The sequence below is a fragment of the Folsomia candida genome, unplaced genomic scaffold, assembly GCF_002217175.1.
Source record: "Folsomia candida strain VU population unplaced genomic scaffold, ASM221717v1 Fcan01_Sc006, whole genome shotgun sequence".
NCBI classification, from domain to species: Eukaryota; Metazoa; Arthropoda; class Collembola; order Entomobryomorpha; family Isotomidae; genus Folsomia; species Folsomia candida.
Window position 1 is genome coordinate 9,473,119 of NW_019091198.1, and position 16,419 is coordinate 9,489,537.

Sequence of the window (16,419 nt, forward strand, 5' to 3'; positions counted from 1 at the left end):
ACACCGGACTCCAGATCAGATCTCAAGCCTTAATTATGTAGTTGGGTTTTGTTTAGTTGTTCTCATTTTCTTCTTTTAGCCGTCTCAAGTTCTTACATATCTGTAAGTGTCATTCTGCGAGCAGTGAGTAATATGATACTCAATTATCTCAACTTTCCCAACTTCCAGACATGACAAATGTGGTATGATTTCTTTCCAACCTATACAACTCCGGTAAATTCTCCTGCAGATTTATTTTTCATGGCTCATGTCAATTTCGCTTTTCCAACTTATGAAAAATGAATATGAACTTATTAAGAAGCCCTTCGCCATTTCAGTCATGCATATTTGCGTATGTATAAATATATTTAATTTACTATTTTCGTACAACCGTATAAAATTGCATTCATTTATTATTTCTCTTGTAAAAATAGTAAATGCCACAGATATGATCCATCGACCATAAGACCGATCAAGGTACGTATATCAAGATTATAAAATTAATTAGCCTGAAGAACACTTCTTAAATCATCTGGCAATGTCTTCAGAATAGCATCAACATGCACTTGTAGTTTATCCCTGACATCAGGTTTAATAGGGAGATTCGATTGAGCAATTTGTTCTCTCAGTCGTAAAACCAGATCAACAGCTTCCACCTCATCGCGTCCAGAAATCCAACTTTTCACGTCCTGAAATAAACAAAAATGGCGGAAATGATCAATATGTCCAAAAACAAAATTGTATTTCAAACAAATCGTCAAATCTGAGTCTTACGGAATCGGATAAAATTTCTAAATGCAAAGCCTGAAGTTTTTCTGCCGCTTCCTTATACCTCACATTATACCACTCGGAAAAGTTTATTGATCTGAAAAATTTCTTGTATAAACTCCCCCACTCTCCTTTTATTCCGGTCGTTAAATGTGGACCAGAAGTTTCTAATGTGGCAAGAAATTCGTCAGGATTGAATGGTCTTGGCAATGGTGCGGCCTGTAATAGAAGATGAAAATTTACAAATACAATTTACAATATAAAATTTCTTGAATTGTTTGGGTTGGGTTAAGTTAACACTCACTTTGCAAGGGCAGATATTTTTCTGTAAAGGCATCAAACTTGCCAAGTATCTTTCCAACGGAATCATGAAACTTTCCGTCAGCTAAATTTTTTTACCAAAATATATTTAACACATACACTAAAATACTCACATGGCCAAGTCAAATCAAAGAATGCATACACATATGTACTTACCTCACGAAGATGTTTTCGAAGGATGATGGTCTGAACTTCTCCTGGTCGTTGGGATTGCATTCCCAAAAGTATTTTCTTAATCAAATTCTTATCCTTTTGAAGGAACGGCCTACAGAGTTTACAAAAAGTTATAGCATTACTTTTGGTAGGTAACATATAATTTATCAAAGTTTTGATTCAAATTTATACCTGTAGCTCGTATACACGCCGGGCTGAGAATCCAATAGTTTGATATTATTTGCCTTTTTCAATTTTCCATTTTGGACAGCTAGAAATGATGAAACGAATATATAAAAAATGAGAAGAATGGCACGCAGTATCACGTGTAGCAAAGACAATCTAATATATACCTGAAGGATCACCCATTCGTATTATATGTGGCCAGTGCTGAAGGGTTTTCGCAAAAAAGGGATTCGTTACACCCAATACTACTGGAGGTGGAGCGCTAGATTTTAGGGTGTATTCCTTAAAATCCGTGTCATGAATTGTAAAATAGGGACGAAAATCAGCACAAAACTTTAGTGGAAATATCATACTATAAGACAAAATTATGAATATTATTATTAATATTCCTTTCAAATCAATTTTAGTATTTTAGAAACATTGTAGTGATGTACCTTTGTAAAGCGTAAACTGTGTTGGCACACATATCGGGCAGTGGTGCCATTACAACAATAGGTTCTGCTGTTAAAATTAATTCCCAAAACAAATGGAGATGTGATAAAACTGGTCTAAGACACAGGAATAAGTCTGGTTGAAATATCGACGGTATCACAACGTTTGGTAACCCTAGATGGGGATTCGCCATCATAGTCTTATTTTCATTCTCAAATGTTGTTGGAGCCGTAGAGCTTGTTGGAGAGTCAGTCCTCAAAGAGTTTTGAGATGGGACAGAGATCTAGAAAAATATTTTCACATTATAGCTCACGGAATCGTAAGTACATGATTTGGGAAAGGAAGCATAACATTGCAACGGTCATTTTTTTAAATTCAATTTCTCTGAATTATGGGGACGTTCGTAAACTTCATTGTTTTCATAAAGTGGACACATGCATTACTGTAAAATAAAAGTTTACATATTTTAAAAAAATGTACTCACTTGAATCTGTGTATTCAAAAATTTGATAGACAGCGTTTGACCAGGTGTAGGCGGCGGCCATCTATATATATCCGTACAAGCATTTTCGATTGCTTTAGGACCACTATCGAAAAATTCAGGAGCCAATACGTCCAGCATTTGATTGAAAAGATTCAGAAAAGGAAATAGCGAAAGAATCACGACGGACTATAAGAAGATAGAATATGTATAAATGTACGGTCAATCTTTTAATTAATTCTCATTATAAGTAGTATCCCTGATACCTTTTGAAAATATCCTCTCCTTAAAGTGGGATCCTTCACTTGACGGAAGTATACATAACCATTGAGAAACTTGTGACTCACTTGCAGGGGTGGGGGACACTTAACATTATACGATAAATAAAATTGCTTCGTTGCAGCTAAATCTAATTTTGTCGGAGTGTATCGGATGCGGAAATGAAATTGCGTGTCTCCCATACAACCAGAATTTGAATCTGGGAAGGACAGATAACAAATATTTGTCTTTTCGCTTTCAGACAATTTCATATGTGGTGGATATATAAGCTGAAAATAAAAATAAAATAATTATCAAATGTCATTAAAGTCATTAGTAATATTAATAGTAATAGTAAATGTCATTAATAATGTAAGCAATAAAAATGTTTTTACCTCCAACGTTTGTCCCAACTCTAGGTCAAATGTGACGACTGCGACGCAATGGATCCAGTCCCTGAAACGGTCCCATGATGGTGGCACAAAAGTCTCCATAATTTATTTTTTAGTCTAATAATACAAAATCTTCACTCGTTCTTCCAATATCTACAAGTTAAATCAAATGTATTCCTATTAATTTCACCCATTTTCCGTGATCAAACTGTAATTCAATTAAATCAAGGGTTCCTTAATACTTACCTTATTCTCGTATTAGATGTTAACAAATTATTCGTCTATCTAAATTCAGAACAACCGTCTCTATTGATGTCCATCATCACCACGAATCGACATTGGCCTTGATATTGGTATTGATTCAACTTTGCCCTTGATTTTACTCAATTGTTCTTTAACCTATAAATTCGAAACAAAAGTAACAAAAATCAACAACAAATTCAATGACCCAAGCAATTAAACTTGACAATCGGTCAAACAATTACAAAGATCAACATACCAAGCCACGTTTACCACTTGAGAATCCAACCAAAATATTTGTTAATGGTAAACAGAAGGCAGTTAGTTATTTAGAGAAATTTCTTACTCAAATATTTAAGGTTTAATTATTATCAACATGAAGATCAGATCTGCAGGCCTCGCATAGCTCGTAATAATAATAACTTTCCCAAACTTAGATTTTTTAGCTCGCTAGCTGAGAGATTAAGGCAACAGTTAAGACAATGAGTTAGACTTAGGAGAATGATCAAGTGGTAAACAACAAAGGAGCTTTTTCACATAAAAAATGTCATGTTGATGTTTTCGCTTCCTGTATTTCTTTCTATATAGACCACACACCGCTGCTAAATCCTACCACCACCATTCCCTTGCCCTGGTGGCCTTCCTAATTATGTGATTAATTACCAATTAAATTAACTACAGTTTCACAAATCAAGAGTACAAAAGAGTAACTCTGTGCAATGGAAGTTTTATTAACGAAGGGGCTTCGTACAATTATTTCTTGTTGCAGGCAGATAGTGAACACAAGTGGCAGCAGCAGCAGCGTAGCAGTCATGATCAACTGGTGTGAACAAAAGAGAAAGTCTGCATTGATTTTTCCATGTAAAAACCGTTTTATTATAGGATCCGTGTGAGATCGGTCACAATTTCAAAACAAGATTTTGATAATTTATCCCTTCTATAAAATAGGATGTTTCTACCTTTTATTTACTATATATATGTATGTATTTTATAGTATATTTGCTGCGAAGTGATGGGTGGACTGTTTTCTCCAGAATCTTCTTATTGTTTTACATATGATGATAAGAACAATTTTATAGTTGCATCACAAGTAGTAAATAAAACAAGACGATTTTATTAGAACATGTAATGCGTATGATGTGTAAATGCCTGCGTTTAAGTTGTAGAAGCGAAATGATAAAAAACGAGTTTAGTTAGTAGTATTCTTAACGTGTGCGATACTAACTACATATATAACATAAATATTCCGTAAAGTTACTGTGTCTTAATTCACAGTAATAGCTAATTGGTATTTTCATTTCACTCTTAGTATCTGTATGTTGAACTAAAGCCAAGGAAATATAAATTAATCAAGTTTCATATAGCGGGCCAACGTTAATTTTCTAGCTTTCGTTTGACGGTCGTCTGAATCGTCGATATCTAAACCTCCCGGTACGTCCATTCCCAATCCGAACTTTCCAATGCGTCCTGCAGCCTGGAACAATAAGGGATATTAAGTCAATAATTGTCGCTAAAATGCCAACTTGTAACATGTATGCATAATAATAACTGTACTATTAGTACCATGATGGGATCCGTGATTCCAGTGTTGTCCCGTCCAAGGCCTTGACCAGTTTGCCAACCCATTTTTTGCAACATTCTGTTACCAATGTTATCTTCTTTGATACCCGTTTTCGTAGGTTCCTCTACATATTTGGTGACCACATCTTCTTTCACTTTCATGTAGAGATCCTACAACATTTTACATATTTAGTACGACACACAAGAATTCAAAAGGACTAAAAAATATATAATTACCTTAAGGGAATTCTTGAATTCTGGCTTCACGTCAGTACCAAATTTCATTCGACGTTCTTTTGCTCTGTCGCGATATGCATTAGCTGAACTTTGAGCCGAATCAACAGAATCTCCTGCTGCAGGTTGCACCCCTAAGACTTCTGATAAATTTTGTCTGTGTAGGGTCGATTTATCCACATGCCTGAATAATAAAAATTATTCATTGTAATTAAAATTAACCATAGGACAAGATATATATGGCTGGTCCTTGATATTACCGTAATAGAATATAGAATAATACCGTGAAATCAAACCGTATGGGACCAGCTTACTTATGTAATTTTAAATTTTTTGAATAACATAAAATGCATACTTGAAGAGACCCTCAGTTGAAGAAAACTGGCGTTTGCATAACAGGCATGCAAATTTTTGCAAATCCAAGAATTCAGACCCAGGTTCTGGCGCTTCTATTGGTAAACAGTCACCGTATTCATTAGGGGGTCGAGGAGGTACTTGAAATGGATCAAAATCGTCGGGTGGGGGCTAAGAAAAAATAGCATTGAAAACTTTACTTATAAAAGAAGTATCAATAAGAAGAGGAGGATAATATACATATATCTACGAAAAATGGCATACCAAACGAGATGGTGAAATTTCAAAACCGGTGGACGAAGTCTGTGAATTGCTCGCTTCAGTTGACGGTGAACTCTCTTCGGTTTTTGTCCACTTGGAAAAAACATCAGGCTCCTTATAATATTCCTTCCGCTGGTTCAAGTTTTTAGCCCATTTCTCCATTTCCTATTATATACGTTTATCGTATCAAGTCAAATTATTAAGTATAATAGACCACTTGGGCCAAAGTAAAATCCTTACCTTTGCCACATTTTGCGCAGCTTTATCCTTCCCAACAATAAGAGTCAGCTTCTTACTAGTTGAAGCCTTGGTTTCAGGTATCACAATGGTTCTAATATTTTGCCCGGAAGTTACATACTTATTCTTCTTAAAATCCCATTGCAGAAATTGCTGAGTCTTAGAATCGTAGTAATGTTGATTTGTGGGATCGTAGTAATATCCCGAAGCAGGGTCAAAGTAATAACCACTAGCCTGGTCATATGTGAGTCGAGAAGAGTCTGGAGGAGCTGAAATAATATTTGATAATAGTAACATTAATTGTCTATTACTGACATTATATTATCATAAGCTGAATTAATTAATCTAAACTATATTTTTTACTCACTTTGTGATGGCAAAGTACTCCGTCGTTCGCTCCGTCCTTGACTTTGACAACCCTATACATATAAAATTACATCCGTGTAAGTCAGGATAACATGAGGAATCATGATACATTCATGAACGGATGCCACTGATAACGGATTTTCATACTGAAACTGGCATTTCAATTCTATTGGTCAAAGAAGTTTGCCCATTTGAAGCTTCTATGGAACAAGACGTTTTAGATATTCCTTCATCGTTTTTCTGTATTAACCAGAACACAGCTTTGATACCAAAAGTACTTTATTACATAGCTGCTATTGGTAGTAGTTATTAATACCTTAGTAGCTTCAGCTTGTTTTGTATAATAATCCCTATAGTAGACAAGGTATGATGCGTATTCCTCATCAGTTTTAGCATATAATCCAGCACTGTACTCTGCCATTTTCTCGGTATCAGTCTGAAATGGAGCAAAATTATTAAACAAATGATGGAATATATATTAAAGTGATTCAGCTTCAATTGTTGTATGCCTACCTCATCTGCGGGATACTCAACTCCTGAATTATTTGTCCATTGTGCAGCCGCGAGTGCGGCAGCTGCTGCATTATTTTTTACAACTGGCGTATGAGGTCTATGATATGTAGCTTGCACTAAAATAATTTAAAACAAGGATTAGTATGTATGCATATTGTCGTGTGCATAGTACAAGATATAAACGCTTGAATATTAAAGTAAAAAAAATACGCACCAATCACACCATCAATCTCGAGCTGCAGCTGCCTTAATACTACAAATAATTTAATGGAATCCGCGACGCTGTTGGACTCAAGATAACACACTCTCTTAGAAAGGCTTGTGGCTGCCTCCCGGGGAACACGCACACTTCGTACAGGCATTGCAGCGAGGGCAGGATAGTTTTGAAAGGCCTCCAAAACCCCTTCCTCCGTAGTTAATGGATCCTGTTTAAAAGGGGAAAGAAACATTATTGAAAAAAATTAAGTTTAAATTAATAAAACTCATCGATATCAGCTACTTACCAACTCATATAGCATAATGCCTACAAAAAAAGATGCATAACATTTCTTAATTAATTCCATAAACTTCAAGTCATGTTGAATATTGAATTTAAAATATTAAATTTCCTAATTACTTGTAGTTGGAGTAGTACTTGATTCGTACATGGGTTCGGTTTCCACATCGGGGGGTTTCACCTCATGGCATTTGTAACACAGTTCACGTCGCTTAAAATTATACGCGTTACACTATAAAATTGGAATAAAATGCACCCTTAATTAAATAAAACAGTCCAACCAAAACTTAGATCAATAAATTACTAAAAACAACGAAGGAAACTGACCTTACTACAATACCAGTCAGAACACGAAAGTGATGTAGTATCCACCGTAGCAGTTTTGGACACGCTGTAAATAAGGTTGGCTTCGGACTCGTCTTCAAAGATAATCTGGCCCTGTAAAATTTAATTATGTGCTAAACAGATGATGCAACCAACCTGCAACCTGATATTACTCTATGACTGTTATGATATTCTAAGACCAGGCTCCAGTCTCCAGCGGCACCACCACTTGGCTCTCCTATCAGCTTTGAATGGCGTGGTGGTGGGAGCCTGATTTTAAGAATAAAACGAAAACAACCTACCTTCTTAAGGTCCATCCACTTCTTGGCGTCGGCGACGGTATGAAACTCCGTAAATGCAAATCCTCTAGAATTTCCTGCAAGTAAGCATAGTGAGTAATCAGTATTTCAACATTTCAATTGATGGTTAAACTTTATTTTTTTAATAATTCGCAACTATACGCTTACCTGTCTCACGATGTCGAATCAAGCGAATATCTTTCACAAGAATCCCACACTTTAACAAATCTTTGCGTATCTTTATTTAATAAGAAAATTGCAATTTATTCCAGTCCTTTATTAAAGTGTCGGACAAGGTGCATGCCACCATAGAGTATACTTCAAACCTCGTTTTCAGTTATGTGCTCTCCCAATCCACGAACCATCACAGTATTATTTGGTGTTTGAAATTTGTACGAATCGTGATTCCTATAATCACCCCTTTTTCGGGTAAATATAAATCAATTAATTAATTCTTAATTAATAAAGTAAACGTGCATAATGGTACAGTCTGTTGGAGTCTCTAACTTAGAGATGACTACATGGTAAGTAAGGTAAGGTCAGGCAAGCAAGGTTTTTGCTTTGGCGATTAATTCGATGTTGCTACTAATTAAGGATTATTAATAGCATCGAATTAATCTCCAAAGCAACCTCTCAAGTGCAAAAACCTTAACTTAAGTAAGATAAGAAAAGCGTTTATACCTAAATTTATTTTTTTTTATATATAGCTTACCTACTACAGCCCCAACTATCATCCGAGTTTGAACTGTGGCTTCGACTTCGGCGACTACTACGTTTCCCACCCCTGTGTCGTCTTCTCCTCTCTGAAGATCGATTTCTAGATCTAGATCGTGACCTTGACCTTGACGAAGATCTCCGGCGATGATGACGCCTTTTCTTATGTTTACTGCGACCATCGTCAGATGATGAATGTCCCGAGGACGATGTGCTTCTCCTCCTAAGCAATTCATAACCAAAACGATCATGACACATGAAAGGGAGTAAAGAAACTCATTCTTGGTCAAAGACAGTCGTTTTAGATTGATCTACAATCTCGGATCACATTATCACTTTATCATCATCATCACACGCCTTCCAGTTCCCTCCAGTTCTTATCACAGTTTGTCAGTGAGACAATCCCGTCGTACATGTTTTGTTTGGCTTGGTTGTCACTACCTCTCTCTCCTGTGCGACTTTTTCTTCCTGTCCCGTTTTCGACTCGAGGACGGCGAAGAGTAGTGACGATCCGCAAATGGGGGCGACTCCCCGTCTTCTTGTCGCTCGTCATGCTCCATCCTGTTGGCGAAAAATTCGTCCATGTCCATATTCCCCACTTGAAAAAATAACGACACAAAAATACGTCATCAGATAAATATAACCAGTCAAAAAAATATACCAGATATTTTCTACTTACCAAAACACTTCACAAAAATATTGTCTATTTATAAAATCCAAACGAATAAAATGAAGAGACCTAATAAACCCATAAAGGGGCTGGGTCAACTTATCAAAATCTTCTTGGATCTTGGTGTAAAATAACTGTAAAATAACTGAAAAGTGTCGTTTTTTTTAAATTTTTTATATTTACGAGAACGAGAATAGTGGAACGACTTAACGTAAATGGTCCTGACCTGTGTCGTAAGGTTGCTCAGTTGAACTGACTGGCACTGAAATTCAGTGACTGAATGCACCAAATCAAGCTGAGACGCTCATGAACGTGTAAGCAAAGCAAGCAAACACGATGGTACGCGATGGCGTGTAATACAGCTTTTTCCGTGGGTTCAAACGCGACGAGAGAGTTCAGTGACTGAACCTTCAAACTTGAACGGAGCAAAGCTGCTCAGTCCATGCTGCAAAAAGATTATTTTATGTTTCTAGGAATTTTAGATTTTTTGGGATATTTTTAATTGTGTCTAAAAATATCTTACAAAGTCACATAATTTTAACTCCCTTTCTATTTCTATCACTTCAAAACGTGACCCCAGTATCCAACGCCACAAAGATGACAAGAATTTTTCCAAATCTCCAAAAACTAATCACTAATTTTTCCGAAAATCATTGTGACAAGTTTCTCATGTTCTTCGCACGTCTTGATAATGAATGGCAGATAGCATTCGAAATATTGACAAATAAAGTAAACTTTTTTTCTTAGTTTTTCCACTAAAACTCGGTGTAATCTGATTATTAAATAATTTCAATTAATGCAACCTGTCAAACATCAAAATATTAAGTTTGTTCATCATAAAAATTTATTTAAAAAGGCAACATTGTGTAATTGTACATACATACTTCATCAGATTGCACAAATGAATACTTGATTACGCCTTAATTGGCCTAGAATAACGAATCTCCGTCATTTCTGCACACTTTGATACGTTTAATCCAGTGATACTTGCTAGTTGTTCGGGTGGAAATATTTTCCTGAAACACTTGTCCACATGTGGAACGAGCAACTGTTCGAAAAATGACCTCATCCTGTAAAAGAGTTGTTGTTCCCTCTGCTCCCACGTGACCCATTCGCCTTCACTCCATCCCTCCAACTCATGGCCTATTTTGCTCACACTCTGATTCAATTTTCGACTAAAGTCCACACTTTGACTGAGAGGACATTTCCCAATGAAATTGAGCAGGGTTAAAACATCATTGCAGTAGATTGCGAGAGGATGGAATGTCAAAAGTTGGGGTGGTGGGTTATAATCATTTCCTTTCAGAGGCGACGGAAGTTCTGCTCCTGGGGATATACAACATTATCATGACCAGGTGCATGTACAAAAAATGTATAAATAGTGATAAAAATATTAATAATAATAAACCTCCCGCAGAAGGATCCTCAAATCCAATTAGTCCCAGTTGCTCTACCCTTTGCTGAATAAGGCACGTTGACAAATTAAATTGATGCAGATTCCTGGAAAAGTTCATTTCCGCTTGGAGAAGTTCATGAGTTCCTTTCTTGACTAGAAAATCGCTAAAAAGTGGAACAGAGAGACCCCTCAAATCAGCTCCAACACGTGCCAAACTTTCCCCAAAATAGGATGCATTCATAAACAAAGAGTCCAAATTTTGACCCGAAGTCTCCAGTTGCTTATTCAAGTCGAGAAGGACGCGTTGAATTTGTAGGGCAATGAAAGTGCTCAAATAGTGAGAAGAATCCTGGCCAAATGCAGCCCTGTGTTGCGTTAGGGTATCAAAGATCCAGGAACGAGCATTTTCAAAAGCGAGTCCCGGATTGTTTCGTGATTGAAGGAAACGGAATCGAAGGGCTTTATCCGAAGGGAAAAAATTTCGAAGCAGTTGAATCGACTGGAGACATTCAGAGAGCGTGATGGAGGGTGAATGTAGCTTTTGAAGAAGAGCAGACTGAATTTGGGTCTGAAGTTGGAGGACGGATGATATTGTTTCCTGAATTCGAGTAAATTAGTAAATAATTATTTATCACACATATTAATTTAATATAATAAATTTAGCTCGTACTGCTAAAGCCGGTGGTACATAGTCTTGTTCCCCACTGTCACCACCAGTTCCCATACTCTTCTTATAATCCATCACAATGTGAAGAATCTTGATGGCCGGAAGCATTTTGTCCTCGCCGGCAGCCAAGCATCGCCTCACCACCCACGGCATGTCCAGGACTTGATTGAGTTCCACCTCCTTCTCCAACAGAGATTGAACACCGGTCATATTTTGCTGAAATTGAGCACACGGCCCAGTCACTCCAACAAAGGTTTCAGTCTTGGTCTTAAAATCCGGGAACGTTGTCGAGGACAAATTTTCTACGCATGATTTGGCTTCAGATAACTGTGAGAAATATGAATGACACGTATCTTTAAAAAATGATCATATATCCCATTAAAGATATGTGTCACTTACAGATTTCTTTATCAGATTTGTAGTTTGAGCTGATTGAACAAAAATTTGGTAATTTTGCGATGCCATGTCTCTCGTTTGATGTTCGATAATAGCAAGTTCTTCATTAACACGGGCAACTTCTCCCACTAAATAATAAATATCTCATAATTAGAAAATCCCTTTATGTTTAACCTTAACCATTTGAAATAATAACTTACTCAACGACTCGAGACCTTGCGCTCCCAATCTTGACAGATATGCAGCTTCATCAGGTCCTACAAAAACCAAACCGACTTCAAATTGAATTGCGTAATTACAAAAAATTAATTAACGTTGATACCTATATTTCCTGGAATTATCCCCTGTGGGAAAAGCACATTGAGCACTTCGTCCATTCCGTCGCCATATGAAGTTAAGCCGGACCCTGTTGCCTGCACGGGTGGTTGCAAATATTGCTGGTCCTCTTCCATACTAAATTGTTCTTAACAATGACCCCAGCCAGCCAGCAAATTTAGTTAATTAAGGCGCACGATTTGCAAAAGAAAGAATTTTTTTCTTAGCATAAACACGAGCCGGACAGTGACAGACCAGCTGGGCCTTATGTTTTTTTATGTAGAGTTTTTGCCAGTTGTGCCAACAACCACAAACTTGATGGGTTTTTTGCATGAGCTTTTCGTGTGGAAAATTTCCACTGGAAATTCTCATGGCTATTATTGATATAGTTTGATTGGTACTTAATTTTTGAAGATATATTTTCCATCATTTTTTTTATTATCGAAGATACTAAAACGTTAACTTGGACCCCCATCCCCCTGTAACAAAAATCTCAATTTCCCCAATAAAACTTATTTTTTCTGTAATTGTAAAACGGTAAAGAAGTGTAAAGAATGTGCATCATCAAAAATTATGTAAAAATTCTTTTCGATGTTCGGACATGGAAAATTGATACATATGCTTGGGAAAAAGACGCACTAATCTTGGTGCCGGAAAACGCTGTGATACAATTAACATGCTATTTAGTATGTGGTCCACAGCTTTAATCAAAATTTTGCGTCGATATAATATCGCAATTCAATTTTCTTCATCAATCGAATTATTTTTACGAATCGATTTTTGCAGTAGTTTGTATTTTTAGTCCGAGCCCGAGCTTATGGAATCATCATGTCTGTCACTTTTCTGTCTGAGACCCGACAGCGGACAACCACTGGATATATTGTGACCAACTTATTCTTACAATGGGTATTTTATAAGGACTTGTACGAGTACGAAAATAGGGTTTGAGTGGTTTATTTAGTTTAAATGTGGGTATTAAAACTTCGGAACGTAGTACATAAGTAATAGCTGTGTAGTAACGTTCGTGTTTAATCAAAGCCTTTCATTCATAAACAGGAACATTATCCATTTCATAGTATTACTCGGGTAAATTCGGTGGTTGGACAAGTTGTAAAACCCGATTTCGGGAATTCGGTGGGTAAGCATGAATTTCAGCGGGTTCTCTCTTTCCTACTTTTCCTTCAATTTTCGACAGTTCGGTGAAAATTCTTGATTAGATGACTTTTGCAATCCATCTCCTTTGCTGCACATGTAGGGTTAAAGCCGGTTCATCATTTTATAAAGGCCTAATTACTGTCAATTATACTTTTACATTTCTGGTGTGGTCTACATCTCATCTTGCGTGTGAAAGTGCCCTTGCTGAACTCCTTACAAACTCAATTAACGGCTGGACATATATGACGGATCAAAACAGTATGCAATTTTTGTATATCCTATTTTATATCCAGTCTCACCTTAATCATTCAAGCACATACGTTGTAGCATAGCACAAGTAAATCAAAGTATTTAGTAGAATTTACTGTGTATCCATCAAAAAGACATTGACATTTATTGCGAGCCGAACCGAGATGGCTGAGGAGGTCAAGTATTAATAGCTGATTAAGGATTCTCCTTGTATGCATTGCACCTTTGTTCTCATTCCTTGGGGTCATCCCTTAGGGATGCTGAGTTTAAAACCCAATATTTGCCTCATATTATCATTACTTATATTCAAAGAAAATTCAAATGCTGCTGCCTACTGGGGTACGTTCATGCAATAAATACGTATCTAAATCAGGCCATAACCTTGAATCGCTGAAAAGTGTTTTTGTCTTGTTCCATTTTTAATTTAGAGTTGCAGCTGCAACAATGCATATGCACAAAAGTGTGACCTTCCTCAAAAATGAGAGAAGGGACTTCAAGGCAGCTTGCCAACGAGCAGAGGTGACAAAAGGAATTAAACTGATCTCGGTCACTTTGTCGAGAAGAAAATAGAAAGTGGTGCAGTCAGATTATGCGAGAAGAAGTAATGCTAAATATTATTATTACTGTGCTCTCAAAGAAGGCTGCTAGAATTATACCACCCAAATCAAAATCACCAACCTGACTGATACAATAGAAAATGTAATTGATCATGTATTTTTTATAATAGTTTGATAATCATCCGCCTTGTTATGGTCAAAATTACTTGTGAACTGGGCAGGTCTCGGGTAATTTAGAAACAATTCTTCCATAACACGAGCAACATTCATATAACGACTCGTTGACCTTCTCATCACACTTTTATGTGAATATCATTAGGATTGATGCATGGAATGTGCATATACCCATGCGGACAGTTTAATGATTTATTTTTATCTGCATCATGCATGGCTGGAAAGTGTCCAACTTTATATAAATTGTAAATTTTTTCATGAAATTGATTCAATAAGCCGTCCGGACGGACGTGTCCGTGAAAATTCGCAATATCTTGTTCTGCACATTTACGCACACAATTCTCTTGTGTGTATGTACATTGATAATAATTCCACTACAATTTAAGCATATTATATGCACGATAAAGCAAAGATAAGCTACTGCAACCTGTTTACTATTGTTCAAATTGTCACGAGCCCACATGTATGTATATACAACTTGTAAGTTATACTGTAAAACTCTGAAAAATGTATTTATTTTTCTACTGGAAGCAACATGTTTTTATTGTGGGGTATAGATGATAGCAAGAAATAGCAAAAAAACAGAAACCCTTGTTTACACAAAATATTTTGGAAACCCAAAACCTTAATTCCAGGAGAAGTCATTCTGTATCCAAAAGCACTTTAGCACATCTCTGTAAGTCAAACGGTTTCGCTGTACGAGCGACCAACATTGCCCATAAGCTTGCTTGATAACATACTATATGTTCCACATATAGCACCAATTGTCTCACGCTGTCCCAACATTGGAGCTTAATATGGAAAAAATAGATAAAAGTGGCCCAAGATCAGATCGGTGATGAGTAAATTAGTAGTGTTAATGATAACGCAATATCATGTCACCAATGTCACGAATCATCAGGAATCAGTTGTTGAATTTGTCACATAAAGCGTATGCGGGAGGAAGAGTTGAATAAGCATATAAATTAATTTGTCATTATCTCATTTCCTGCCGGACAGAGACACATTATGGCAGTGAGGATGTATATGCATAGCATCTTTTTAATTGACATGCAATGAACTCTTCGTCTGAATCATCGTCTCAAAAGTTGTTTGGATCTTATCTTACTCCATTTTGTGCTATTTATTACCAATTAGTGCATTTCTGAGAAATTTTCTAAGCTCAAAATAATTAAGCCGTACTCAAAGTATAACCTGTGCATATATTTATGGATACTAATCTTAAGAATTCGGTTAGTTTTGAATGTCGAGTAAACCATTATGACACGGGGACATTGCCCAATATTCTCGTATATACAACAACTCGCCAAATGGCATCAAATCAATTTGATACACATTTGTAAAATCCAAAGCAAACAATTGCTTTCGTGGTATGAAAACGTATTGTCGGGACAGGACCATCGAATGTTTCATTTTTTCGGGTAAATATTACACGTGTAATAAATTCAATATCTCTCATGCAAGTAGCGTACAGCTATTGTAATTGAATAGCGTACTTATTGACGCAATCTGCTCTCTGCGAGTATATATATATTGTCATCGAACGCCCATTTTATGTACTGTCGGATATCTGAGGTAGGCAATTCCAGAAATCTTTGTGTAGACAGGTCTCCAATTTTGCAAATCCAATGCAGATATTGGATTTGTCATTGCTGTTCTTACCATCGTTTATTTGCAAACGGAAAGACTGGTTGTTGCTAAATTAACAAGATTAATAGAACTACATACTGCCGTCACTTGAGATTATGCTAATGAAGGCGACAACATTAATTTTCCTAGGCGACTCTTAATTGGCCTGTTACCTATGGCTGGATGGAAATGAAGACAGGAATTAACATAAAGGTATGACTATATTTCTTTACATGTTTTCCATTATTAATACCTGGCTGGGTGTGCCTGTCAGTAAATGCCCCTTGCGGACATGTGCTCCAAAGAATTAAGTTTCATGTAAGACTATCGTCTTAAATAGTAGTATTATTGCACCCATTTAACAAAAACGACTATCTCAAACGTACACTTGCTGGTACATACATAAATATATTAAAAGTTGCTGTTTCTCTGGCTCATTGATGCCTAATAAAAGTTGTGAGATTTTAGGGACGAATGCATTACATGGCATAATACGGCTATTGCTGGGAATTGGAAAATGAACATACTTTACTTGTGTACTTACTACATACTACTACTGACCACAACATACTATTATTGACTGTGATGATTGGATAACTAAATATACATACGTGGCATATTATTTCGCTATGACTGATGTTTG

General features: G+C 36.5%; 3 protein-coding genes across 6 annotated transcripts; all 3 read right to left on the bottom strand.

Moving 5' to 3' along the window:
• Positions 1-374: 374 nt before the first annotated feature.
• LOC110850789 (protein DENND6A) lies at positions 375-3,967 on the bottom strand. Its single transcript, XM_022098353.2, has 12 exons — positions 3,470-3,967; positions 3,217-3,369; positions 2,974-3,123; positions 2,587-2,868; positions 2,324-2,509; positions 1,842-2,122; positions 1,575-1,759; positions 1,414-1,492; positions 1,225-1,333; positions 1,052-1,132; positions 754-966; positions 375-668 (listed from the first exon to the last, which is right to left on the bottom strand). Exons 3-12 carry the CDS (start codon positions 3,070-3,072, stop codon positions 480-482), a joined length of 1,704 nt encoding a protein of 567 aa, XP_021954045.1. The 5' UTR covers positions 3,073-3,123; positions 3,217-3,369; positions 3,470-3,967; the 3' UTR covers positions 375-479.
• A 95-nt stretch (positions 3,968-4,062) lies between these two features.
• Positions 4,063-9,912, bottom strand: LOC110851209 (RNA-binding protein 5-B). 3 transcript variants are annotated; one of them, XM_035852678.1, is made up of 21 exons: positions 9,762-9,912; positions 9,248-9,683; positions 9,010-9,166; positions 8,567-8,791; positions 8,181-8,274; positions 8,023-8,092; positions 7,858-7,931; positions 7,559-7,669; positions 7,352-7,463; positions 7,239-7,258; positions 6,950-7,160; positions 6,736-6,851; positions 6,539-6,658; positions 6,370-6,462; positions 6,224-6,275; positions 5,860-6,125; positions 5,623-5,784; positions 5,360-5,529; positions 5,008-5,188; positions 4,774-4,941; positions 4,063-4,684 (listed from the first exon to the last, which is right to left on the bottom strand). In XM_035852678.1, the coding sequence occupies exons 3-21, from the start codon at positions 9,156-9,158 to the stop codon at positions 4,556-4,558; spliced, it is 2,523 nt and encodes an 840-aa protein (XP_035708571.1). In that variant the 5' UTR covers positions 9,159-9,166; positions 9,248-9,683; positions 9,762-9,912; the 3' UTR covers positions 4,063-4,555. The 3 variants fall into 3 exon arrangements, with proteins under 3 accessions (XP_035708571.1, XP_021954587.1, XP_035708572.1); XM_022098895.2 differs by having other exon boundaries at positions 9,248-9,383; positions 9,465-9,904; XM_035852679.1 differs by lacking the exon at positions 6,370-6,462 and having other exon boundaries at positions 9,248-9,904.
• A 147-nt stretch (positions 9,913-10,059) lies between these two features.
• Positions 10,060-12,302, bottom strand: LOC110850979 (conserved oligomeric Golgi complex subunit 8). 2 transcript variants are annotated; one of them, XM_022098595.2, is made up of 6 exons: positions 12,020-12,302; positions 11,898-11,954; positions 11,701-11,825; positions 11,305-11,628; positions 10,647-11,232; positions 10,060-10,558 (listed from the first exon to the last, which is right to left on the bottom strand). In XM_022098595.2, the coding sequence occupies exons 1-6, from the start codon at positions 12,147-12,149 to the stop codon at positions 10,152-10,154; spliced, it is 1,629 nt and encodes a 542-aa protein (XP_021954287.1). In that variant the 5' UTR covers positions 12,150-12,302; the 3' UTR covers positions 10,060-10,151. The 2 variants fall into 2 exon arrangements, with proteins under 2 accessions (XP_021954287.1, XP_021954286.1); XM_022098594.2 differs by having other exon boundaries at positions 10,060-10,564; positions 12,020-12,300.
• Positions 12,303-16,419: the final 4,117 nt, after the last annotated feature.

Bases quoted from the DNA above. Each gene is read 5' to 3' on its own strand.
- LOC110850789 (XM_022098353.2), bottom strand. From the start codon at position 3,072: ATGGAGACTTTTGTGCCACCATCATGGGACCGTTTCAGGGACTGGATC. The intron at 2,123-2,323 runs GTGAGTACATTT...ATATTTTTCTAG, and splicing joins TTTTGAATACACAGATTCAA to ATCTCTGTCCCATCTCAAAA. The intron at 967-1,051 runs GTGAGTGTTAAC...CTTCTATTACAG, and splicing joins AAAATATCTGCCCTTGCAAA to GCCGCACCATTGCCAAGACC.
- LOC110851209 (XM_035852678.1), bottom strand. From the start codon at position 9,158: ATGGACATGGACGAATTTTTCGCCAACAGGATGGAGCATGACGAGCGA. The intron at 6,659-6,735 runs GTAGGCATACAA...GCTCCATTTCAG, and splicing joins TTGAGTATCCCGCAGATGAG to ACTGATACCGAGAAAATGGC. The intron at 4,685-4,773 runs GTACTAATAGTA...TTATTGTTCCAG, and splicing joins GAATCACGGATCCCATCATG to GCTGCAGGACGCATTGGAAA.
- LOC110850979 (XM_022098594.2), bottom strand. From the start codon at position 12,149: ATGGAAGAGGACCAGCAATATTTGCAACCACCCGTGCAGGCAACAGGG. The intron at 11,629-11,700 runs GTAAGTGACACA...TATTTCTCACAG, and splicing joins CAAATCTGATAAAGAAATCT to TTATCTGAAGCCAAATCATG. The intron at 10,565-10,646 runs GTTTATTATTAT...GTATATCCCCAG, and splicing joins TGAGGATCCTTCTGCGGGAG to GAGCAGAACTTCCGTCGCCT.